The sequence below is a fragment of the Pungitius pungitius genome, chromosome 21, assembly GCF_949316345.1.
Source record: "Pungitius pungitius chromosome 21, fPunPun2.1, whole genome shotgun sequence".
Lineage (NCBI taxonomy): Eukaryota > Metazoa > Chordata > Actinopteri > Perciformes > Gasterosteidae > Pungitius > Pungitius pungitius.
Window position 1 is genome coordinate 2602608 of NC_084920.1, and position 24913 is coordinate 2627520.

General features: G+C 48.4%; 3 protein-coding genes across 9 annotated transcripts in view; 1 reads left to right on the forward strand and 2 right to left on the reverse strand.

Moving 5' to 3' along the window:
- Positions 1-16000, reverse strand: part of LOC119212610 (potassium voltage-gated channel subfamily C member 1) — a 37095-nt gene extending 21095 nt beyond the window's left edge. For 5 of the 7 annotated variants that reach the window (XM_037463221.2, XM_037463220.2, XM_037463219.2 and 2 more), the window contains exons 1-2: positions 15550-15998; positions 7870-8567 (exon numbers count right to left, since the gene is read on the reverse strand). In XM_037463221.2, coding sequence (XP_037319118.1) covers positions 7870-8490 — 621 coding nt within the window. In that variant the 5' untranslated portion in view covers positions 8491-8567; positions 15550-15998. Of the gene's footprint in view, positions 1-7869; positions 8568-15549 lie in introns of all 7 variants that reach the window. The other 2 variants (XM_037463226.2, XM_037463218.2) reach the window with 2 other exon arrangements.
- A 3538-nt stretch (positions 16001-19538) lies between these two features.
- On the reverse strand, positions 19539-21878 carry rexo4 (REX4 homolog, 3'-5' exonuclease). The gene is made up of 8 exons (XM_037463322.2): positions 21326-21878; positions 20904-21226; positions 20673-20816; positions 20384-20577; positions 20219-20307; positions 20052-20126; positions 19891-19965; positions 19539-19756 (listed from the first exon to the last, which is right to left on the reverse strand). The coding sequence occupies exons 1-8, from the start codon at positions 21548-21550 to the stop codon at positions 19598-19600; spliced, it is 1284 nt and encodes a 427-aa protein (XP_037319219.2). The 5' UTR covers positions 21551-21878; the 3' UTR covers positions 19539-19597.
- A 154-nt stretch (positions 21879-22032) lies between these two features.
- On the forward strand, positions 22033-23972 carry pigp (phosphatidylinositol glycan anchor biosynthesis, class P). Its single transcript, XM_062559969.1, has 5 exons — positions 22033-22174; positions 22448-22529; positions 22833-22905; positions 23052-23170; positions 23637-23972. The coding sequence occupies exons 2-5, from the start codon at positions 22451-22453 to the stop codon at positions 23750-23752; spliced, it is 387 nt and encodes a 128-aa protein (XP_062415953.1). The 5' UTR covers positions 22033-22174; positions 22448-22450; the 3' UTR covers positions 23753-23972.
- The last annotated feature ends 941 nt before the right edge of the window (positions 23973-24913 follow it).

The window sequence follows — 24913 nt, forward strand, 5'->3', positions numbered from 1 at the left end:
TATGAGCAGTGCATTAAGGTGATGGAGAGCGAGTGAAAGAAAGAGGTGGAGGAAGATGATAAAATGAGTATCAATCTGTCGCTTCACACTTATTCATCTGCTGGCACTTCGGTTTTCGCCCTCCATCACTCTGCAGCATGAAGGAATGTGTGTGTTCCACGCCAGTGCTCTGAATGTCTGATTCTGTAACGTTTGTGTGGAGCTAAAGTGTGTTGAATCCTCCACCATGAAGCTAGCGTATGTGTGTGTGTGTGTGTGTCTGTGACACCTGCAGTCCAATGACCTTCAAGGCCCAATAGAGTCTCTCTCGCTCTCTAGACTTTGAAATTAGATTTCGGCGAGATCATCAACATAAATTTAAAAGAGCGGCAGCCAGTGATGGAGAGAGAAAAGAGGGTGAAGCCGATGAGAAAGAGCCTTTGAGAGAGAAGGTGAGAGAGAGAGAGAGAGAGAAAGAGAGAGAGAGAGAGAGAGAGAGAGAGCAACCGTAAAACGGATGTAGACAGATTGTTGATTGTGTTTCGATGGACGAACGAAGAAGAGAGGAGACGAGAGAAGAAAGACAATGACGTGCATCTCCCGGTGTGGGGGGGGCATCGGAGAGTGAGAATGCAATAGAGAGACTGAGGAGAAGGAAAAGATGGAGGTGTCGGGAGAGCGTCGACGTAGGTGATGCGAGCAGGGAGAGCCACTCGCAGCTGATGTTTGCACTGCGGGCCCCTCTGCGCGTTCACGCCGCCGCGCTCCTCCTCCTCCTCCTCCTCCTCCTCCTCCAGCCGGGACCAGGGGCGGCGCTGCGTCTACTGCGGCACCATCCACAAGAGCTCCATCACTACAGCATTACCACAGCGCTGCCTGGCTCTCTGTCACCATGGCAACCGCTGCGTCGGGTCTCTGCTCCCGGGCGCCGAAAGGACGGGACCCGAGCGGACACGCCGCGAGCAGGAAGGATTCAGACCGCCGGCCGATCGACATCTGCGGGGTCACCGGGGAGCGACCTTGATGGAGATGTTATACGCGGGATCTCTGTCTTGATTAATCGGGCCCTCGCTCCAGGCCCACTGATGGTGATCAGCGCGTGTGTGCGTGTGTGTGTGTGTGGACAAAAGGAGAGAATTCTTTAGAGGACCACGGCCCGTTTCCCCTGCAGTGAATTATGGATGGCTTCGGGCTTTTAGCCGTTTATGACCCTTGACCCAGAGTGAGTTGTGCGTTCTGCTGAAGGCCCGTCCCCCTGACTCAAAAACGCTGATCCGGAATCAATGCCGCGTTGCTTCTGCCTCATCAAAGCTATCACGCTTTGTTGGAATTGGTGATATTTTGACACGTGGCTCGTTCAGTATTAATCTACTTTAAATAAACAAGCAAACAGCAAAGCTTCAGGCTCTGGAGCTCAGCCCGGCCCCCCCCCCCAGGCAAACCCTGTTTTGAATTGGGTTATAGTAAGTCGTATGCAGTTGAGTCGGGCTTCTACGTACTTTGTGGGCCTCATGGGAGTCATTAGTACACTTAGTAACAGAATTCAACATGTTTTGTATGTCATTATAATGAATGAGCTTGTTCGGCCCGTTCTGGACAGGTGTGCAGATGTTCAAAGACGACAGGTGATCACGCCGCACCGACGACAGACGCAAAGTAACATCAGAAGAGCTCCCCCCCCCTTCCTGTCCATTGGAGAACTGCGGCCGCGTCTCGCGGAATAGTAAAATTTCAATCACAACACAGACTTCGGTTTGAGACTTTCCCTGAATGACTCAACTCCTCGACACACTTAGCTCTCCTCCCCCCCCCCACACACACACATTTAATGCTGTATCTGCTCCATTTAATTCCCTGCAAGTCCAACTTTTCTCAAGACAAACCAACAGTGCGTGGAGGCGTGTGAGCTGGACTCGTTTCCCTCCCGTCTGATTTGCATTCACGCCGAAATACTGCAGCGTGCTGTGTGCATTTGTCCTTGTGACGCAGCCCTCCCCCCCCCCCCCTCCCCAATCCCCCTTTCTCCTCCAACCATCCCTTTCTCACCCCTTTTTTCCTGCCTTTCCATTCTAGACAACTTTGGTAAAAATAAAAATAAAAGAAGAATAATCAACACAAAGAACGGCATTCTGATACGTCTCCATCCAAAGCCTCTCCTGAGTCAGAGCCTTACACACTTCTCACATTTCTATTTAAAGGAGCCATTCGCTCTGCCTCCTCTCCGCTGCCACTTGGACAGAAGGGACAATCACGAGGAAGCAGATGGTCACAGAGGAATTGTCCCAGTGACGCCCTCGAATGTCATTTCTCCAACGGAGCGAACAAGGGAGCGGTTTGACGGGCTAAGGACACCCGACCGGCCGCTAAGCGCCTCGTCGAGGAGCTCATTTCAGAAACGCATAAACCTTCCCTGGGTTTTCATCGCGAGGGTTTGCTGCTTTGCTCTGTTTTCTGCGATAGTAAACTGTGTTTTTTTGTGGTTGATTAATCGAGAAAAGAATCCACAGATTCCTTGTTACCTCGAAATATTTGTTGGTCACATCGCACATCATCACTCAATTTAAACAAATCATGCCAGATGGTGTATATGTTTATGAAATAATGCTAATTGCAAAGCTGGTAGAATTTCACGTTATTTTTTTTTCCAAGTTATTTACTAAACAACAATGAATGAAAATTCCGATTTAAAAAAAAAGAAAGAAAGTGAATTGGTTTTACAGCTATTCGATTGATTTATTGGAACACATCTGTCGGTAGAAGGCGTGCATCTGGGACGTCGGCGCGCGTGAGAGTGATCCGCAGCGTTTGAAACGGATGATTGATCGCCGGACGCTCAGCCTGATGGTTTATGGGCCGCTACGCTTACAGAGCACGGGCCAGTGTGCAGAGGTGAGGGCACCCAGAGCCATTCATGTGTGCAGCTGTGGCGTATACGAGGGGGGGGGGGGGGGGGGCGGATGCAGGATGCACGTTGTAATGAATTGGGTCAATTCTATTCACCATTAAGTCTCTATGTGCTGTTCTATTGCTTGTGAATAATTAACTCATCTTCATGCAAATAAGGCTGTTTTTTTTTTTTACATATACCAGAGGTCTTTAACAGGGGGTCCATTCAACCAATCATATGTCTTCAGAATCAGAATTGTAATTCTTTTCTTTAAATACACATCGACGTGAATCCAACATGGTGTAGCTGCTCTCCAGCACCAATCCACTCGAAGCGCCTTTTCGTGAAAAACACGGCAGCGCGGGCACCGGCCAATCAGATCATGCGTTCATGCTCGCGTCTTCTAAAATAAAAGATGCTCCGTCTCGCCATCGGTTTGGGGGACCGTGGCCCTGGAAAAAGCGTTAAGGGGCCCGTGACATACATATGATACGTGTGTGTGTGTGTGTGTGTGATCAGACGGGACTTTTCCCCATTTAGAGCATTTGGATCCCCCGCCACTGCGTCCGGGCCTCTTCGACCTCGCCGGTGCCCGGAAGGCATTTGGATTCAAGGTTTGCCACAAGGTTCAACTAATTGACTGTGTGGGGCCAATTCAGCACTTAACCCGCGTGGCTGAACGGGCCGAGGGCGAAAGCCGGAAGAGGGAAACGGCTGAGGAGGTCCAAACGACAAGAAGAAAGGTATTTGGGGGGGGGGGGGGTTGAGAAAGCCATTTTTGCAGCATGTTAAACGTCTCTGTCTGAAGTGTAATGTGATGCTCGACGCTGTAGGTTGACAAAAAAACACTTTCTTGCCAAGTTAGACGGGAGGATCGATAGCACTCTCGTGTCTGTACAGTAAATATGAAGCTGGAGCCAGCTAGCTTAGCTCCGTTACAGCGTGTGTTTTACCAGCCCTTTTAGAAGCTCGCCAATCAAAACCCTGCATCTGGTTTGTTTAGTCCGCAGAGGAAACTCTAAGTGGAAGAATTACAATTTGCGGCGGGTCAATGCGCCAAACTATTTCTTGCCGCTGAGCAGTTGCCGGGCAACCGGGAGACTCCGGGAAGTTACCGGTCCCTGCCAAAGTCTCGCACATAAAAAATGGCAGATTCACTTCGGCGGCGCAGGTTATAAATGGGAGCAAGCGGACGCACTAAATATCTTCTGCAGAACAAAGCTCTGCTGCCGGATATGAAAAAAAAGGAAAAAACAGAGGCACCAACGCTGTAGTTTTTACCACCTCTTAGAGTGCTTCTCACTTATTCAAACCAGAGACCATGTGCCCCCCGTCCCTGTTTATGAGGCGTCCAGCAACCATCCAGTCAAGTGTTGGCGCAACAGACGGGGCTCAGGTTACAGAGGGAGAGGCGGGATGCGAACACAACACGACAAGGCACAAAACACAACACTTTTACCAACTGGAGGCAGGTTGATGCACCATCACGTCCCCTGCTTGGTGAGTACTTATGTTCTTTAGCTACCTTCAGAAGTCGTAGAAGTACAGCAGTGTCATCCATTCATCATTAATGGAGGAACAGATTTGCCACCAGCGAATGAGGCCTCCTTCTTGCTCTCTTTGCTATTTTCAGATGCAGCCAACAGGGGAGAGAAGAAGTGGGAAATAAGCCTTTCAGGGGCGTCGGGGTTTGAATTGAAAAAAAAAAGCTCGAATACTAAAACTGAAGGTTTTTGATCGTCCAAATGCTTAAAAAATGTCATAAACCTGCCTTAGGTCACTTTCTTCTCCGCCCAACAGCCGTCGATACATTTTTTTTTTTCTATGTTCTGAGGCCATCCGGCGCAACAACAAGTCCCATTTGTGTTCACGACAACGTCAAACAATGAGCAGTGACCTTCAGGGAGAGGGTCAGGAAAAAAAAGAAAAAAAAGAGTCAAAAAACAGGTACACAAAGTCTGATTCGGAGGGGTACACCACAACAAAAGGTGCACTTGTGTTGCGACAATGGAGTTTTTAGAAAATCCAGCATCTCTAATTTTGATTAATGCGAGAAATTAGGCTGCATTAATGCGTGTGTTAAGCTCTTTGATCCACACTTGTGATGTCCAATTTGGAGCGCTCAGTGCTCACGTGAAGCCTTTTCATTGAGATTTATGCACAGTGCGCTACTTGCGACGACTGAATGATCAGAAAGCGTGTTTGTAGCTTTAAGAAACGACACCGTTTGGATCACGGAATATTCAGGCAGATTTTAGAGTTTAAAACAGTGAGGTGGAAGATACCAATCTGTCAAATGTCATTTCAGTCAAAACCAAACACAGATCAATAGGAAATCATACGCAAAGCCATTCAAACATTAATCCGTGGAGGCATTCTCCCCATTTCAAGAGGTGATGGAGGAAGAGGAAATTCCTTTAAAAAACAGACAAAAGAGAAGATAATCAATCAATTATTGATCAATAGGTAAAGGAGGGGTAGGAGGTCTGGAAGACTCGAGCCTTCGCAAATAATCAAAGCTGCAAAGACAAGGGTCCCCACCCCCATCGTACAACGTCTTTCTCCCCGTGGGTGTCACCTCCCGCCTGTTTATCTCCACACCCCCTCTTCCTCTTCCTCCTCTTCGTCTCGTCCTCCTCTTCGTCTCTCTCTCTCGGTGTCCCTCGCAGCCCTTCAGTTTTTTTCCCTCCATTTCCCTCCACTATCTCCCCCCTTCTCCATTTCCCTCGCTCCATCCCTCTCACTCCCACTTCTCCTCTTTTCTCTTCCTCCAGTGCTCCCCCTCCTCTACCTCCCTCCTCTACCTCCCTCCTCTACCTCCCTCCTCTCTCTCTCTCTCTCTCTCTCTCGTGTCTACTGCAGCAGAAAAGCCAGCACCGACACCAGCATGTGTGTGTGTGTGTGTGTGTGTACATGTGTGTGCTGCTACGGTGGATCAAGCGAGCGAGCTTCACATGATCGTGAGACGAGAAGGAGGTGGATTGTTTTTTTGTTTTTTTTTTAAAGAAAAAAGCGCCGCATCCATGTCGAAATGCTGTGATCAGAGCCTCGATGGCTCGTGCGCTACAGCCATGCAAACAAAAAAACCTTCAATCATTACAGTGATGCCTCTCCTCCTGCCTCCCTTTATTTCCCCTCGTCTCCTGCTTCCTCTCTCTGATCTGTCTCACTGTATTCCCACCTCAGCATCTCATTTACCCCCCCCCCCCCCCCCCCCCCCACCCCCCATCCAAGCCTCTCTCTGCGTGTTTTTTCTCTCTCTCCACATGTAATTTGCATCCCACAGGACCGAAACGCACAAGAGGATCCGCCACGTTGGACGAGATGCTTTCAGAAAAAGCGAGGGTGGGAAAAACACACACACACACACACACACACTCACACACGAATAAGTGATCTGGGTCACAACGCCTGTTTGACGTATATCGCTTGAATATTAGACCAACAGAGAGAAACGGGGCTCAGCCACCACAAAAAAAGAGCTGCAGCAATTGAAATGAATCCCACCCCGTACCCTGCAGAGCCCCAATCTGCCGCCACCAAGAACATACCCCACTATGTGCTTCTTTGAGTGGGAGGGGGGGGGGGGGGGGGGGGCGAGAGGGGCGGGATGGTGACAAATCAATCCGATTGGGATGAGAGAGACAATTGGAGACGCGTGGAGAAGCACTACCTGCCTGAGCCCGAGTCCTGAGAGGCGGATCAGGTGGCACAAACCAGACCATCTGCCCTTTGGAGGACACTGAATCCAGGTGTGCAGATCTATACCTGCGTGTGTGTGTGTGTGTGTGTTTGGGAATGGAGAGCATCAACTTGTGTGTGCCGCCATTGTCTCCCTCTATACAGTTTGTGTTGCCAAGTGTGCGCTGACTAATGTACAAAGAACTTTTTTTTTTTCAAAAGCTATTTCCATCCGGATGGCGTGAATTGGTCACCGCGGGTCTCGGCTCAACTCTGGTTGTGCGAGTCCAAATATTGTTGATGTATCCACCGTCTCCAACGGTCCTCACACACCCGCAACAGAAGAACAGCATTAGACAGGATGGACACACCAAATCACTAACTGGAGGATCTGAATAAAAAGCCTGTTGTCTTCACGCACCACATATCAGGGCTACCTGTTACTCACACACCTGTTTGATCAAAGGCCAGCACATTTTTGAGATGTACATCGTGAAGTACATACAAAAAAACAGTAAAAGGTATTCCAAAATAAGTTGTGCGTAACAATAAATCCCGTGCGTAAAAGGCATGTAGCATTCAACTGGGACAGGGGAGAAGGGGCAGAGGGGTGTGTTTGGGGGGGGTTGACAAACCCCACAGACAGCAGACAGCAGCAGCACCGAGGACATATGTGGGGAGAGACACTGACGAATCGGTGTCGTTTACGCTCCTATACGAGCGTCCTCAGTGCGATGCGACAATAAATAAAGACTCTCATGAAACACGGCGCGTTGATGTCCATCGTAAACGGACAAAAGTGACCTAATGAGGGCGTTTGGATGCAGGAGGCGCAGCGGGTGCCGCCTTCGGAGGCTGATATGTATTAAACCTCCTCGCGGAGCAAGACACAACGATGGCAATTATGATAGCAGTAAATCGGTTTTCAGTGAGCATTCAGCTGGCCCGAAACGTGCCATTTATCGAGTCTGAAACATGGAGGTTGGTTGGTTGGTGTATCCGCTACATTTCTACCGATACATATAGCTGCCATAGCATTTTTCCATTTCCCCTATCAGCATCAATTATTCAATAGCAGTAGGTCTGTATCCTGGTGTTTAATGCAAGCTAGCTTTAATGCTAGCTCCTGTCGGGGACGTCACACATACCGACAGCCAGCCTGCGGTTCATTGCGACTGACCGGTTATCAATGATAATGTGACCAAAACAGACCAAGTTTCAAAAAAAAAAAAAAAAAAAAACTTATCATCATCACGACTCAAGCAGTGAGGTACAGAGGCAGAACATGCAACAGCGCACAAACAAGTCGTCGGTGAACTCACCCGGGCATATTTGGAGGAATAGGGGTCTTCAAACAGCGCCCATATTCGGGGCTGCCAGGTTTTCCACCAGCCCGCTTTCCTCGCGTCCTCCTGCATGCACAGTCTCTTCAGGTCCCCGTCCGCGCCGCCCAGCGCCGGCTCGTCGTCCGGTTCCCCCGGCTCCGGGTTCTCGAAGCTGTCCAGCGCCTCCTCCGCGTCCCGGTGCTGTCGGTAATTCATCCAGCAGCACGCCTCCACGTCCGTCTCGTCGATGCCCCAGAAAGCGAGCTCCTCTTCGAACAGGGGGCCGCACACGTCGTTGGGACAGTGCAACTTCCCGGTGCGGTAATAGTTCAGGATGAAGGAAAACACCGACGGGTGGCGGTCGAAGAAGAACTCGTCTAATTTGGGGTCGTAGTCGAAGTTGTTGAACGCGTCCGCCTCGGTGAGCCACGACAGGCGGGTGCCGGGCAGCGTTTTTAGGGTGCTCCGGTAGGTCTCATGGCGCACCCCCCCGCAGTTTATCACGATTTTCTCGCTTTCCGACGGACAAGTCATGTCTGCGCTGTAACATGCTTTGTTGGACGACTTGTTCCCACCCTTGCGCCCTTTGAAAGAGGATACACACACCGAACTGAGCATAGAGGACCGGGGGGGGAGGGAGAGGATGAGAGAAACCGAAGGGAGGAGGAGGAGGAGGGAGGAGGAGTCTGAGGAGTCTGCGGGGAGACAAAAAGGGGCAGAATTTTCAGAAGAAGGAAGAAATAGACGTGGATCATCAACATTGCAAATACCATTTTAAAAGAGTCGCGCGCTGATGCCAGCTGTATCTGCGATTATTCACGTGACGATCAGCTGCTGGAAAGGGCACAAAACGACCTTGTGCAGGTGCGGGAGGGGCAGGGGAGGGGGGGGGGTGCAAAGTTGTTTTGAACACAGCGTCGTGGAGCAGGAAGATGCCTCATACTCGGAGCATCGTGGCAGCACGGTGAGCGCGTCCCGTGGTCCGCATCCTCGCGGGCGGGTTTGTTGACACCACGGCGGTAATAACGCGTGTTTTCTGTAAAGCGGCCGCTAAGGGTCCAATCCCCTTATTCCTCATTCTCTTCCCAGCCACCACTGTGGCACTGATTTGCTCGCAGCTAATGTCAGTCTTCATCCAAATTCCCTCCCTTATTATCAGGCCGCTGTGAGGCTTGAGCACCCCCCCCCCTCCCCTCCCCTCCCCTCCCCACCTGCAGCAACCCCTGCTCCAGAGCACCAAAAGAAGGAGAAAACAGTGACGGAGAGACTGTGGGAAGAGAGGGACACTGGGTATCCATCACCCTGCTTCTTCCTTTCCCCGTTCCACCGTTAAGTGTGTATGTGTTTGTGTGGATGAGCGTGTGTGTGTGTGTGTGTGTGTGTGTGTGTGTGTGTGTGTTTGTGTGTGTATGTGTAGGTGTTAATTGCCTCCCGAGAGTGCGGTGTCCGTACTAATGTTAGATCTCCTCAATCAGCTATGTGCGTGCTACACTGCTGCAGCCCCCTCCAACCGCACCGAGATTCATGCGATGCACAATTGTGTCAATGCTGTCTCTGCCACTTCTTCCATGCACCGAGTGTGTAACGTGTGTGTAACGACATGTAGATAGAGAAGAGGTATAGGGTGAGAGAGGAGGGGGGCATGAATCACATTTTTAATGGACGGATTGAACCAGCGGTGAAAATGAGGAAAGCAAGGCATGCAAAGACAAAGAAGCCAAGGATGAGGATGATAGAGAGAGGGTTGGGGGGGGGAGATGTAGTGGGATTGAAAGTGAACGCAGCGAGCTCAGGGAACAGTTATTGTAATACTGCCCCCCCCCCCCCCTCCCACCGATTGATGGTGGATGGGGATTGAAGAGGGGGGGGGGGAGCAGCAAACAGGAAAGTGCACCATAAAAGTGAATGAATTCTGCTGCAGTAAAAAGGGGCAGTTATTCTCTCTCTCTCTTTTCTCCCTCTCTTTGTCCATTCCTCCCCGAGCAAGGTCAAATATATATATATATATATATATATATATATATATAATTCGCCTGAGGTGAAATTATTCGAGCTGCGTTGCCTTGCTGGAGGGGGGGGGGGGCGCGGGGGGGGGGGGTTAAGATGCTTCAGAGAAGACACACATTCACAGCGAGAAAAGCCATGCGCAGCATCTATGTTGTTAACCTTTTTCTCTATTCAAAGAAATGCACCACTCTGCTCCTACCCCCTCCCCTCCTGTGGGCTCTCACCGGCCCTCCCCCTCTCCCTCCTACTACTCTCTCTCTCTCTCTCTCTCTCTCTCTCCCTCGTTCTCCTTCACTTTCTCGCTCGCTCTCATATTCCGCATAAAGGAATCACATTTCATTGAAGGAGGGGAATCAAGGCTTCATTCCTTCCTAATCTTCCTCCTCTCACAACCTGGTCCTATTCATAGTCCTCCTGCTTCCTCCCCCCCTTCATCACTGTATTTTACTCTGTATTTTACTATTTGGCTTCACTCATCTTCCATTCCCATTCTTTCACAAAGTGAGCTTCATTCACTTTGGGTCACATGTTTCCTCGTCTTTCCTCTCAGACCTTTGCTTCCTTTCATGTTCTTTCTTTGCAGTCCTTCTTTCTTACTTGTTATTACTCAATTGTTTTGATTATTTATCTGCACTTTCTATCTGAAGAAACAACTTTTTGTTGGGAAAAAGTTTGCTGTCTCCCTCTGCTCTTCAGATCTTTTATTGGCATTACATTTCTTTGTTTGTTTTTTTCCAGATTTCTTCCTTTTTTGGTGTTTCTGTTCTTTTTTGTGCACATTTTTTCTTTTTTAGTTTTGGAAGTTGCTGGAATTGAACAACACTCAGGTAAGTTCTAATAAGACCAAGGCTATTGCATGGTTAGGCAGTCAGATATTGGAGAAATTAAAGCTCACATATTTTGTGTGCAGAAAACCTTGTATTGAAAAATGGAGAAACTGAAGTCTTACATTTCTACTTTATCTCAAATATCCAATTGTGTTTAGAATGTTTTCTGCAGCAGCATCAAATCTGCTTGCTTGCAAAAAAAAAAAATCCTGCACTCATGAGTTTCAGAGTTGTACTGCATCATTACGCAGAAGAATTGTCCTATTTCTGCAACTAAAAGCTTAAGAAAATCCGGACGAGTCTAATTTAAGGAAGTAATGACGACGGCCATACGATCTACAACTGAACAACTTGGAATTGGGGTCAGGCAGCCCCGGAGTACCGCACTTATCCTGTGGGGCTCTGCAGCAGGATGGATTACGTTTCAGCACCATGGACAGCTGCACTGTCCTTCTCTCTGGGACAAACTCTCCTCTTATGGGATACTGAACTTTCAAGAAGGGACTTCTGTTCTCGGACTGTGGAACTTTTATCCATTGGACACTTTTTTTTTTCCCTTCCTGGTGCAACACCCCTGTCGCCCTTACTTCTACTCCATAGGGAGCCGTGGCTTTTTGGTGAACTGCTGAATATTTTATGTGCGGACATCAAAAGGTCTGTAAATGTGGTTGGATGCCTTCTTGCCCTTTGACTCGTGTGTGGTGAGCTTATTGATTTAAAAAAAAAATTGAATAAAATGTTCATTTGGGTAGCTTTCTTCAGAGAATTTAAATGTGTTTGATTTTAAACTTTAAAGTTTGAGTGAAAGTAACTGTGAGCTACAGATCTCGATGAGCTCAGGGAAGGTGAGCTCTGTGGTTGCATTTCAGGAAAATGTCCGCAGTTTCAGGGTTGCATCTTAAAATGGGGGGGGGGGGGGGGTGGCACGTTGCTTGAAGAGCCGACTTCAGCACTTTAATCAGTGAAAGCAGTGCAGAGGGGGTACTGAAGCTAAAGCAACTGCGCAGGGGGAGAGGGGGGGGGGGGGAGCGTACATTCAGTGGAGATTAAAAAGGCACAGAGAAGATAGGGCATGCAGAGAGGGAATGAAGAATGAGCAAGAAGCAAAAAAACTGCGGGAGAAGAGGGACGAGAGGAGGAACAATCTCCACCGCCAGCTGTCTCTCTTTCTCTCTCTCCTGCAGCATTTCCTGCGTTGGCCACCGCGTCCTGCGCCACCTCGCTACCACTGCACATACACGAGGGGAGGGATAGCGAGAACAAGGGGAGAGGTGAAGGGAGGGGAGGGAGACGCATATAGACACACACACACACACACACTCACCTGGCTGCAACAAACAGGCTAAGAAAAGCATTTTGAGGGCAAAACGATGCGCGTTCATTCAGAACCTTGAGAGGGAGGAGAGGGGCTCTGAGCGGCGGATCGATGGATCGAACAATGCTGGCAGGGAGAAGGAGCCTACATACACACTGGCGATAATATATATTAGCAGAAACACTGCAGCAACCAAGGGGGAGGGAGCTCGGGATTATACGATGCATTGACTGTGAGGTTCCAGTAGCGGTGACGGGGAAAGGTGGGGGGGGGGGGGCAGAGATCGAGAGGCAGAGACAGAAAGAGGATGGGATGGATTTTGAGGATCACGGAGGCAGAGCAGGGTTGGAGATATGGAGAGAGGGAGAAGAGATGGATGGGACAGTAAAGATGTAAGGCGAGAGGAGAATTGAGGGAGGAGGGGTGGGGTGGGGGGGGGGGTTGAAAGCCCAAAGAAAAAAACCTTGCAGTGGCGCAGGATGGCACCTGAATGGATGTGAAGGTGTGGGAGGAGTCTACGGCGAGGTTGGAAATGGTCTGCAATACTAATACGAGGAACGGAAAAGATGAGGAGGAGGAGGAGAGTCATTTAAAACAAACACACAGCTTAATGGCAAACGCACAATTGGTGAAAAGGACGGGCTTTGGAGGCAACTGTGTAACGATTGAACTGTGTGTGTGTGTGTGTGTGTGTGTGTGTGTGTGATAGCAAGAACTACATATGTGTTTCTGGTGCGCAGCCATTTCTTTCCCACCCCTTTCCCTCATCAAAGGATGTAACCACAAGGCTTCACGCTGTTCCCCCCCCCCCCCCCCCCTCCCATGCCCACCCCCTCCTTTCCTCGCTCCTCTCCCCCTCATCCCTCTCCTCTCTCCCCTAGTGTCGAGGAGACCCCACCAGGAGGAAGCGAGGCACTGCAGCGCGGTGAAAGCACTGCGGCCGCCTCCCCTTCTAGTGCGATATGTCACGCCACACACACACACACACACACACACCGTTTCCTCTCCCCTCTCCAACGCCATCGCTCGTCATCGCGTTGGTCCCGATTCTGGCGGGAGGGAAGAAGCCCCGATAGGTGTGTTTCTTTGTGAGGACGGTGGTGAGAGGCAGGGGGGACGTGAATGAATGAGAATAGATATCGTGAATGGACGGGGAGCAAAACAGACCCGGATGCAGGAGCCCACAAAGGCCTAACAATGAAACAAGTTATTTCTCATCACAGAAGAGTAGAGGCCAATTCCTAGAACGTTCACATCCGACTCATTAAGCAAGCAGATAAATGGCAGCTCTTCTACTGGTGACCGGTCCACACACAGCGCACATCTTGTGCATACTATTCAATCGCCACCAGCCCACAGAGAAACTGGCTACGGTCCCCGGGCCACTGGGTTTCATGACAAAAGAATCATGTGCTCCTGCTTCGCTCCTTTTTGCCGGCTGGTGATGATTAATACATAAGGCCGGTTTCCGGAATAGACCTTGCAGAAATGACGCCTGTAATAGAGCTCTGAAAGCTCAGCAAGTGTCCGTGACTAAGTCCATCCTGCCCACAGGAGGACACATGTTGAGATTTTTTTTTTTTGGGGGTGGGGGGGGAGGGGGTGGATATGCCCACAGGGTGAGACCTCACTGGGTACAGGAGGAGGTAGGGTGAAGGGAAAGGTGGAGGAGGAGGTGCAGCTCCCTTCAATGGGCAGAGAGTAGGAGGGTTAACCCCCGAAAAAATAGTGCAGGCACATGAGAGCAAGATTGTCAGTCAGGTGTTTTGAATCCTCCAGTATTTAAGAGCTGGTTCTTAGAGAATTTGAATCAGGAACAAATAGCTTTAACCTCAACACCTCCCGGCAGTCTCTAAGGTCATTTAAACACGCCTGCTCTTAATTAAGGATGCTGCCCTCACAACATGATTAGGACTGATCCAGCAGAGCAATGATTTGGTTCAGAGGGCCCGACAGACACCCGGGATGATGGAAGAAGTATCACTGCACTGACTCCTGAACTGTGAGGGAGCGATTACACCAAGAGGAGGGGAAGTCACATGAGGACCCTCAACGGCAGGGGAGGTAGAGTCGGCTGATTGAATATTATTTAAAAAAAAAAAAAGATGACAGGGTAAGAAAGGTGAGCTTGGAGGTGAGCCTGAAGGTCAAGGATTTGAAACCTGGAGGAGAATGTCTGAGGGAAGAGATCTCTGACGAGGAGATGGGAGAGAAACCATGGCGGGCCAACGACGGAGGACGGGTCAGGGGCGAGAACACACACACACGCAGAGGACACGGCGGATGCGTAATTCAATCACAGCCTCAGAATAGCTCCATTCCCCCTTCGATGCAGCGCGCGGCCTCCTTTCGAGCCCCGCCAAACTCCACCGACCACGCCAACGGCGGGGAGGCTCTTTTTTTTGTCGCTTTTGCCGCTAAAATCAAAAGGGTGTTTTCTGGGTTACCCTCAATCTAAAAATAGCGCCAGCTGTGGATTCATAATGCAGGGAGTGGGAGTGGGGGAGGGGGGGGGGGGGAAGAAGAGAGAGAGCAAATGGAAGAAGAGAGTCCCCACCAGGGGAAGAGTGTTCGCTGGAGCCGGTTGGCGGAGAAAGAGGCACGCAGCGAGAAAGTGAGGCGTTAAGGCGTTGCATCGTGTCTAAAAAACAGTGGAATGGGGATGTTGTGGTGGGGATGGGGGAGGGAGGGAGGGAGGGAGGGGAGGGAGGGTTGCAGGGGAAGAAGACCACGTCTAGACACCCAACTGCCCCCCCATAGACTTCCTGGATCCCGGTGACGCTATATGCCCTTCACGTGGTTCTGCTCCAGCGCTCATCCTTCTCCTGCACCCCCCCTCCTCCCCCTCCCCCTCCCCCTCTAATGGCTCCTTTATCAAACCTCCATTCCAGGCTTTGGCACAGACCACGTCGCTGCCACGCTGCACAAATTCAAAACACACAAACACTGAAGGCACACGCGAGTACATGCACACAGGACCCACAAGGCAACGTCCACATGGAAACAGTTGCTCAAACAGACAGACACACAGTGATGCCAAGAGGGATGCACACACACACACACACAGACATTCCCCTCGGAGGCATGAAACTGCTGTGATGGTGTAGATGGGGGGGGGGGGGGGGGGGGGGGGGGAAACACCCAGCATTTGTGCAGTGAGAAATGTTTGAATTAAAATGAACGTTTTGTAGCGTCGTGTCAGTGGATTCAACCAAAGAAGCGCAAAAAAAGGAGTTTGTCCTCGTGTTGTAGCAGCTGGAGAAAAAAAAAAAAACACAACACACGTATTTGGGTTTATGGGTCCAAATGGAACGTTTTATCCCACGCTGTGATCCCTCCGTGTATTGATCAACACGCACACACGGGCCACGGGAGTAGAAAGAATAAATTTAGCAGTTGCAGCTGAATCAAACGGTACTTGTTGAATGCTTTGTTCCCCCTTTTTGCTTCCTGCCCACAAAACGCAATAAAAACCGCACAACGCGGACACAAGACACACGCGCGCGCGCGGACACGGCTCATACTCACGTGCGTTTGGCTCGGGTTGCTTTCGAGTGCGTGCGGAAACACGCGCATCGAGGCTAAAGATCAGTCGAAATGTAGTTTTCTTTGTCAGGTGGCGCTTTTCTCAGGAGTATCCAGGTGTCTTCGCAGGCATTCGGTTGTTGGTTCTCTTTTTCTTTTTTGTGTTGTTGTTGTTGTTGTCCTTCCCGATAATTCTAAATCAAAATGTGCTCACGCGCGACTGTTGCCGAACATCTCGTGTTGTCACCCTTATTGCCGCTCGTTTCTGGGAGCTCGTGCTCGTGCTGATGATGATGCCACACGGACGTGTCATTCGGATGAAATGAAGCACAATTTCCCCCTGAAAAAATGTTTTTCTTTTTCGATTTTTAGAGCCCCCCCCCCCTCTCTGTCCAACCTCTTTGTTATTGCCAAAAAGAAAGAAAAAAAGAGCAAATTGCCAGCATTGTTGTTTTTTTTTTTTACAGTGTCTGTACGCTTCCAGGCGCAGGGAGCAGCAACCATTCAGCTCTTCCTCGGTTCCCCCCCCCCCCCCTGGAAAATGTTTCAATGGAGATGCATCTCTCTGGTCCTCTGGCGGAGCGTCACCTTCTGCACTGTGTGTGTTTTTTCCCCTCAGACGATACATGTGGGCGGATTATAGAGAACAAGGGAGGGGGGGTAGACAGCAGGGGGGGGGGGGGGGGGGGGGACCCAGTGAATACACCGGCTGATCTCTCCTTTGGATGCTGAACTTAAGGGCAGGTGCTATAAAATATATATATATGTACACATCATTCTATAATAGGAAAGACTTGTTTTTTTTTTTATCATCTGCTTACTTGCCCCCCCCCTCTCTCTTCCTCCCTTTCTCCTCCTCCCTCCCTTCCTTCCTTCTCCTCCCCACTTCTTCTCCCCAGCTCACACATGCTCACTGTGCCGGACAGGCAGGCGCACCATTTTGTCTACAGGTTCCTTGACTTTGCCTGACATCAGCAGGCACGTGGCAGCAGGGGAGCAGGTGGGTTATATCATAGTCAGCGTGGAGTAAAACAAAAAATCCCAATAGTAATAAGACGAAGAAGAGGAGGAGGAAACACAGTTTTTGATGAAGTTATCAGTTTCTGCTCTAAACGAACGTTAAGGAATTTGTCTAATCTTTTTAACCAAAAAAAAGTCCCTGTTTTGATAAGATTCCCGAGACTCAGCTGGAACAATATATCAGACTAGATGCTTTTGCAGGAGCCCTGGAGGCCCAAGTACAATGATCAATGATTAATGCTGCGGATGCACTTATTGACAGGGAACTCAAGAGTGAAGAGCAACACAGCCTCATAAAAAAAAAAAAAAACCCCAACGGATGTAAAAATGCTAAAGGCTATTGCTTAGGTTAGCGAATGTCAAGAAGAAACTTCGAAGAATTCAAACCACACAAGGTTGTGTAGACGTGTCCCTACCCTTCATACTGTTCTGGAGCTGAGGCCAATACAAACAACACCGAGTTTCCAAACCACCTAACTTGCATGTGTTGAGACTGGAGCAAAACCAAGTGGACCAAACGCTGCCAAGATAAAGGTCAGGCGTCTAACTGCTGTAAGGTCACGGTGCTAAACACATCTCCCTCGTTACTCAAAACGCAGCCTTTTTCTCCAGTGAACCGTGTCGCCTGGGAGAGAGTGATCATCGGGAATGTTAAAGGACGACATCACAGGTTTGGTTCTATGAGGCTATACATGAGGCACAGTGGGGACGAGGGCTACATATGAACGTCAGCATGATGTGGCAGATAACGGGTTCGCGGTCCAATTTTAACAAGCATCCAAATGATCAAGTAAACACAAATTGGGTTGAAGGAAACCAAAGTTAGCAGAATTGCTAGCTTGGTAAAGTCAGAAGATCGCTAAAGCCATTCGGGTGTATCCTCTGTGGAACACGAACGATCGCTCCCTGGCTTTCGAGCCCAAATTCATTTCTGTTGAGACACCAACTAACTAAACTAACTGAAGGAGGGCCGACGGCGTTTCTTCATCCACCTGCGTGAACAACTGAATGCTGAACTTTGTTGGTTTTGAGGGAGGGAGTACGAGTACATACAAGCATGGCGAGCAGCAGACCCGAGAAGACCCGGGTGTGGTCCAAATTAAAACGGTACCACAGGGAACAACCCACCCGCAACACAGTGTGGACGCTGTGCTGCACGGTGGAGAGGACCAGGCGCGACGAGGAGAAACCAGCGGCTCCGTGGTCTGGTGACTTCGCCGACTGCCGTCCGTCAGAGACGAGAAGAACGTCGAGTGGAAGCTTCTCGCGACGGAGTGAGAGACAGATTTTTTTTTGGGATGCGAGACGCACAAACCAAAGTTTGCTGCTGACTGTGTGCCGCGTGTATGCAACCTACAACACAGAGAATATATTGAAATATCGATTAATGAATCCAGTGCAACGGCTCCGAGGCCTCCGAACCCGTCACGCATCACTCTGCGTCGTTATTTACAGCACTGCAGCATCACTCTGCGTCGACAAGGTTCTTTGTGGGTTTTACTTCTGTTTTTCACATGGTGACGTTCGCCTGCAGTCGAATACAGAACCAGCAATCAACAATGGTTCGATGCATTTGTTGAAACTGTCTTAAGTGATTTAAGGGGTTTAAGTGTTTTGCAATGTTGCATTAAAAAACATTTTGAAAGAATGGTCCGTTTTGTGTTTTGCTGTCCATTTAAAATATCTGATACTTCTTGTTACTGTGTCCAACACATTTAGTGATATCCTTATTTTCCAAATTGAATGCAGTATTAACTTTGAAAACAAATTTAAAGTTAAATATACTTCAACTTCACCATCTTCAGCGACACAATTCCTCTATAAAAATCTGTTTTCCTCCGACTTTAAACAGTTCCACCACTAGAGAGAGACATGTCTTCAAAGCAGAACACACACACACTAATATATATATATATATATATATATATATACACACACACACACACACACACACACATACGTGGAGCCTAATTTAGAGCGTGCAGACGGAGGACGTCGTCGTCTCGTCAGCAATGCGGGGCACACTTTGGATCACATCCCCGTCACACAGTCGGCACACGGGGAAACCAAATCCCTCACATGAAGCCTGCTGTGACATCGTCATCAACACAGAAGCTACGGCAAGGAGAAGAGTGTGTGAATCAAACTTAATTTGATCAAAAATAATTAGGAAAAATCGTCCGAATTCAAGCTGCAGCGGTGGCGGCTGTACTTTTGCTTCTGAGACTAAAAAGGCAACCATGTGAACACAAAAACAACATGGCGGCCGTGCGAGGAGCCTCAACGTGGCGCTGGAAGTGAAGCATAAAACTATGGAGGTAAATCGGTGCCATTGGATTTTGAAAAAAAAAAAAAAAAAAAGTGATTGAATTTCTAGCACTATACACTTATTTAGCAGCTGTGTAAGAGTCGCAGGTAGGAACGCTCACGTGAGACCTCAGAAATATAAACCCACATTTGATTAACGGTCTACGTGCGATCTGTCTTTTTAGAGCTGTCATGTATATTTTAAACCCTCTGCTTCCCAGAGACCAGATTAAGGGCGAGACGGGAGCCGTGTTTGATAAACAAAAACGATGCAATTTATCTACATAGAAATAATTGATCTTGTTTTATTTATACCTTTTTAAAACTCATAAAGGCAACCAGGAATTGCATTACTACAAACAAAGCTCTAAAACACAATGTGTGCAACACTGCAGGTTTGGAGATATGGGACAAACGATTGGGTTCTCATGAGCATTCAAGAAGTTGAAACGGATCATTTAAACATCTGCTTCAGACGGCTGGAAATAACACGAGGGGAAAATGATGTCCTAATTAACGAAAAGTAAATAAAAGCTCCAGGAATTCTGGGGGTTTGATTCCAGCCTTGTTTGCTCTGGCAGAAAACTTTCGGCCAAGTCTTTCAAAAACCTGGAACAGGCCAACTGTTGAAAATTCAACTCGATGGAACTCTTCTCAAACCTCTCGATTGTTTCCATCACGGCTGCTCTGGTCCAAACGCGATATGGGAGATAGGGTTCTGATTTCATAATCCCTTGAGATTCTGCCGCTTGTTCTTTGGAAGCTTCGGCTTCCTGGTATTTTTCTTGGCTGAGTCTTTGCTGTCATGACTGGCTTTAATCTCCGCTTCCCAGTGTTTCTTCACCATGGTGTAGAGCCTCATGGTGGCCTGTGCGTCTTGGACCTGGTACACAGAGGGAGAACCGAGGTTTTACATCCATGAAAAGGTATTCTCTGTAATTTGGCGTTGTCTGAATCAACTGTTAGGAATGTGAAAGAAAGATGGAACAATTTAAGCAGATTGGGGGGGTGACTTACGGATGAGTGTTCACCCTGTTGGACCTTAACGTTGAGGATCTCCCTACAGAGCACTTTCAGAGCGGGCCGGCCACTCTAAAAACAACAAGACAGCAATATAACACGCAGAACTTCCGACACCTATTCCAAGAACTGGGCCGACTTGAGAGTAGTTGACGTACCTTTACTGCTCTCCTAAAAGGTTTGTACTTCTGAGTGTCTCGGATTTTCTTCTTTGGATGATCCAGAAGTAAAATCTGAAACCGGAGTTTAAGATTAGGGCTCGAGGGCTCACATTCATTTTGAAAACCGTCTCCATTCCCCCTCTCAGGTATTACACGCAGTGTACCTTTAGGTCGTTGTGTAGAGCGTGTCCGACCACTATTCTGCCTTGCAGGATATCAGCAACCTCCTTCTGCACTACCTGTAAATCCTCTCCTGCGATGAGGCAAACATCAAAAGTTACGATCCGTGTTTCATTCAACCTGTTGACCAAAAAACCCACTGAGCTTACCGTCTTTAATGTCCGCCGGTCGGATTCCACTCACGAAGGTCCTGTAGTCGGTCACCTTCTCGGTAGGTTTCACGTATTTGTCGTAGATGCATTTCCCAAAGTGGTTGACGATGGACACACGAGCCAAGATGCTTTCCTCTCCATCGGGGCCGACTCCCACCATCTCGCAATCGATGGCCACGGCTCTGGTGAGGCTGAAGGATGCAAAACGGGGGGGTAGATAAGAAAGGTGAGTCCTCACAGAGCCGTCGCCTCTTGTTTTGCACGCCGCCGTGCCGCCGTCGCTCACCCCTCGAAGGCGCCCGCCTTCACCAGCGAGCTCTCCGTCTCGTTCCTGCGCAGGCCCTGCTTCCTCCTCATGACGTCCGCGGCCTCCGCTCCCACCGTCGCCTCAATGTCGTCGGGGTCCACGTCGTCGAACCAGATGTCCTCCCTGCAACGGCGCGGAGCAACAGGAGGTTAGTGAGCCACGGCCCTTTCTGCGCCAGGCTACCGGCGGGAGGGAGCCTCGCGCACTCACTCTGTGGCCTTCTTCTGGGGCGCCGCAGGCTTCGGCTTCTTGGCGCCCGGCTCGCTCCTCGGCTTTCCTCCGTCTCGGTTCCTTTCCGGGGGCGCGGGACGACGCGTCGCCTCGGGAACTTTTGAGTCCTTGGGGTCAGCGCGGTCAGGGTGAGCGGGTTTGTGCTTGGCTTTCGCCCCCCCGGCGGCCTGCTTGGGCCGGACGCTGTTCTTGGAAACTTGCTTCGTGTGATTTTCTCCGGCCCCCGGGTTTTTCCGCACGGCGCCGTTCGGAGGTTGTGGGGCGACAGGCGGCTTCTTCTCCGGCTGACTGGCCTTCAGCGTCTGTGGAGGGTTTTTCGCAAAAGTTGTGGACAATCCCCACTGAACGTGACAACGTGTGACATTTAACGAGCTGCAGACACATTTATTTCAATTACAAACCTCTTGCAGCAGCTTCCAGTTGGCAGAGAACTGCAGTTCATCTTTCGGAGGTGCTGGTTGCTGAACTTTGGGTTTTTCTTTCTTCACGGGCGGCGGTTTGATCTTTATGAACTTCTCTGTCATCCAGTGTTTCCTTTTCTTTCTACACGTGTATTTCACCCCTGGAGACGTGTGTGGTTGCGTTTTAGCAGACGAGTCTTTAGTTGCAGGCTTCGCCTTCGACATTATGGCCCGTTTGGGCGGAGTGCTGCAAGTGTTTCGGTCAACGTAAGTAGACGTTAAGGTTTAAACGTCAAACGTACCGAGCCACGCTGGAGCGTGGAGCTCCTTCACTTGGTCACCAGGGTAATTAGCGTTTAAAAAAACGCAGCGGGTTGATAACTGTCTCACCAAAATGTTTCCGTGGGGTAAGTTTACCGGGGAGCCGCACCGACACGCAGGTTTTGTTCGAATAATTCGCTTAATTGTTCAGAAAGTGTCGCTAGCTAACTTGTGCTGCCCCGTAAGCCATGCTGTACTGTATTTTTCCGACGGGTGCATCGGTTAAATGTGTCCGGCTCAGAAAAAGAAATTGCAATTGAAATAACTGAGCTAATAATCCAACGGTGGGATGTTTAATGATATTCAATCAAATACATATGGCGTTTGTATCTATATAATAATATACTGTGTTTCTTTTAACTTTTTCGTTTCTGGGGTTTATTTAGCTTTTAAATTCAAAAAGGGGAAAAAACGTTTGTTCCAAGTTTCCCGTCGGACGGTGAAAAACGAAGGACACGACGCAGCCAAATAAACCACAGACACAACAAATGACGGAATAAAAGTGTCGGACCGAAGAAGCCTCCCAGGGTGTGTACTCCTTTGGTGTCCTCACATTTCGGATAAACACTGAGAACCCGACCTGATCTTGTATTAAAAAGCTCAGTTGGTGGTTTCAGAAACATATTTCATAACAGCTGCTTTTTCTTTTAGCGTAACCTGTTTAGCAGCTGCTAACGTCAGCTTCCATGCGAACTAACGTTGACGTGACTTATTACCAAGGCCCGAAGCTTTTATTTATTCTTTTAATTTCCTCCTTCTACAATGTAACCTTGGCTCTGGTGTTTTTCGTTTTGCTTTCAGATAATGGGGGTAACCCCCTCTCCTCTGCCCGAGAGAGCCATTTACGGCTTCGTCCTTTACCTCGGCTCACAGTTTGGCTTCTGTAAGTTTTACTTCATTTTCACATATTCATATTTAAATGTCTAAGTACAGTAGAACATCTATCGTTAGCTTATCGAATAGCATTGTTACAGTTGCATACATAGTCAAGGCTCAATTCAGAAGCAATTACCAAAACATTTCATTCATAAGATGTTCATCACACTGTCAGGTTACTAGTGTACACTGTGTGTGTGTGTGTGTGTGTGTGCGCGGTCACTTCCATGAAAGCCCCATAATTTCCCTCTCGATGTCAAACAGCGGATTAGGAATGTGTGACGTCTTCTTTCCTTCCTTGTCCCTGCAGTTCTGTATTGCCTGTGGGCCTTCATACCTGAGGAGTGGCTTCACTCCGTAGGGCTCACGTACTGGCCTCAAAAGTAAGCAGAACATCGGGTGGGATGTTGTTTATCCAATGTTTCCCGTGAACGTTTAATTAGCTGTGCCTAACAGCTAAATATAACATCACAGCGTTCGACTTTTTTTGATTTGTTAACTGAAGCGTTTTTTCTAACCCGTTTGTTAGATATTGGGCCCTTGCTGTACCGATCTATCTTCTGGTTGCGTTAATGATCACTGTGGTGTTGCTGTTCGGAGTGAACATGAACAACACGGCTCCACTCCACTCCATGGACAACATCACAGGTGAGAAGACGTTGCCTGAGGCTGACTGTGACTTGCTGGATTGGAGGCGATAAGGCGGCAACTTTTGGTTCAGAAAGGGAAGCCAAACATAAGCATAGTCTGACTTTATAGTGTATATACATATACATACACACACACACACACAATAGTATAGAAAGTCAATGAGAACGTGGTTCTACTTGTTTTTAGATTTTATTGCACGTGTAAACATTCTAAACACAAGTATGTGAGATTACTTTAATATATGCTGGTTGTTTTTAGAGTAATCAACAAAGCAGGGTACGCTTTAGGGCTTTGCCACCTTGTGATTTGACAACTCGCTTCTACGTTTGCTTTATGTAATATACTTTTTTCTTATAATGTGATCCAACATCGGGCCTCCTGACATGTGAAAACACTTAAATAGTTTCATTGAGCTCTGAACTTGCTGATTCTAACGTCCTTTGATGTGTCCTTTCGGTCACAGATGTGTACGCTCGAGGCCAGAGGACGGCAGACGGCCAGAAGGGAGGAATACCCAGACTAAAAGATGTTTCCATTAGCGAAGTTAACAAAATGTTCTACTTGTCGCCAGAGTCGTAACCAACAGGAAGTGATTCAGACCTGCAGGAGATTTCTGCTTTTATTTAATTGTCCAGGATCAATGCCACAAGGGAAAAGGGATTTACTGAAAGAATTGACTGTCTCTCACTGTTGATTATATGCTCTGGATTTGATGCAACACAATATGAACACCTTAACAATTGGATGTATATTGGAGGAACTTGCAGATTTTATTCCATAAATTAGACTTTTACACACACACGTGTTTGGTGCAATAGTACACATGAGATACAATATCTTGTGTATCCATGATGCTCTTTTTTCCATTTTAAAATTCAAGGGAGAAACATTTTACTGAGAGGCCACCACAAAGACATGCAAAATGACTAAAGATACAAAGGACAACCGCAGACATCCTGTCGCTTATTTCATTCTTTTTTTGTCAGTTTCCTCTTCATAGTTGAGAGGGGGGAAATTGCACTTTTCTATGCAAAAATAACGAACAAATCAAAGACACAGACTTTCAAGTCGTGTAGTTTCCTTAACCCTCCTGTTACTTTCAAATCCAGCGATTTAAACACCCAGAAAATGATACTTACATTTTCTCCACAGGTTTATATATTAGGAACTTTGTGCTAGTTTGTTGACTAGATAAATACCGCATTCAATTAAAAAAATGAAAAAACACCCACCCCCTTAAACATCTGGAAATACCTGTTAACGACTATGGAGAAATATGCAGATTAGAATAAATTGTCACTGAGTTTTTGCTGGTGGTTGAGAGACAACAGGAGGGTCAACAATGAGGGTCTTATTCTCATCAGAGGAGGATGCCTCATAATCAGAGTCCTCCTCAACATCATCTTTTGTCTCAGACACATTCTCCTCTACGTCACATGATCAAAGAGCTGTGACAAAACCTCATTGACAGAAATTCTTTCTTTAGAAGTCATTTCAGTTGTGAGAGAGAGCAGAATAATAAAGCAGCCAAAGCACCAAGATGAACACTTTAGAAGGCTGCTGGTCAGGTGGTGAGTCTCACAGTAGCCCAGCAGTCCCACCTCCAACCCCCCCACCAAACCCAAATTGGCTCAAATGTGTTACTTTGTAGATCATTTGATTATATCCTGCAGGTGCAAGTGCTTGGGTTTGCAGGTGCATATTTTGTGTCTGACCTGTGTACGACCTTATGTGTTTTAT

Bases quoted from the DNA above. Each gene is read 5' to 3' on its own strand.
- rexo4 (XM_037463322.2), bottom strand. From the start codon at position 21,550: ATGTCGAAGGCGAAGCCTGCAACTAAAGACTCGTCTGCTAAAACGCAA. The intron at 20,817-20,903 runs GTGAGTGCGCGA...GCGCCGTTGCAG, and splicing joins CCCCAGAAGAAGGCCACAGA to GGAGGACATCTGGTTCGACG. The intron at 20,308-20,383 runs GTAAGCTCAGTG...GCCTCATCGCAG, and splicing joins ACCGGCGGACATTAAAGACG to GAGAGGATTTACAGGTAGTG.
- pigp (XM_062559969.1), top strand. From the start codon at position 22,451: ATGGGGGTAACCCCCTCTCCTCTGCCCGAGAGAGCCATTTACGGCTTC. The intron at 22,530-22,832 runs GTAAGTTTTACT...TTGTCCCTGCAG, and splicing joins CGGCTCACAGTTTGGCTTCT to TTCTGTATTGCCTGTGGGCC. The intron at 23,171-23,636 runs GTGAGAAGACGT...TTTCGGTCACAG, and splicing joins CTCCATGGACAACATCACAG to ATGTGTACGCTCGAGGCCAG.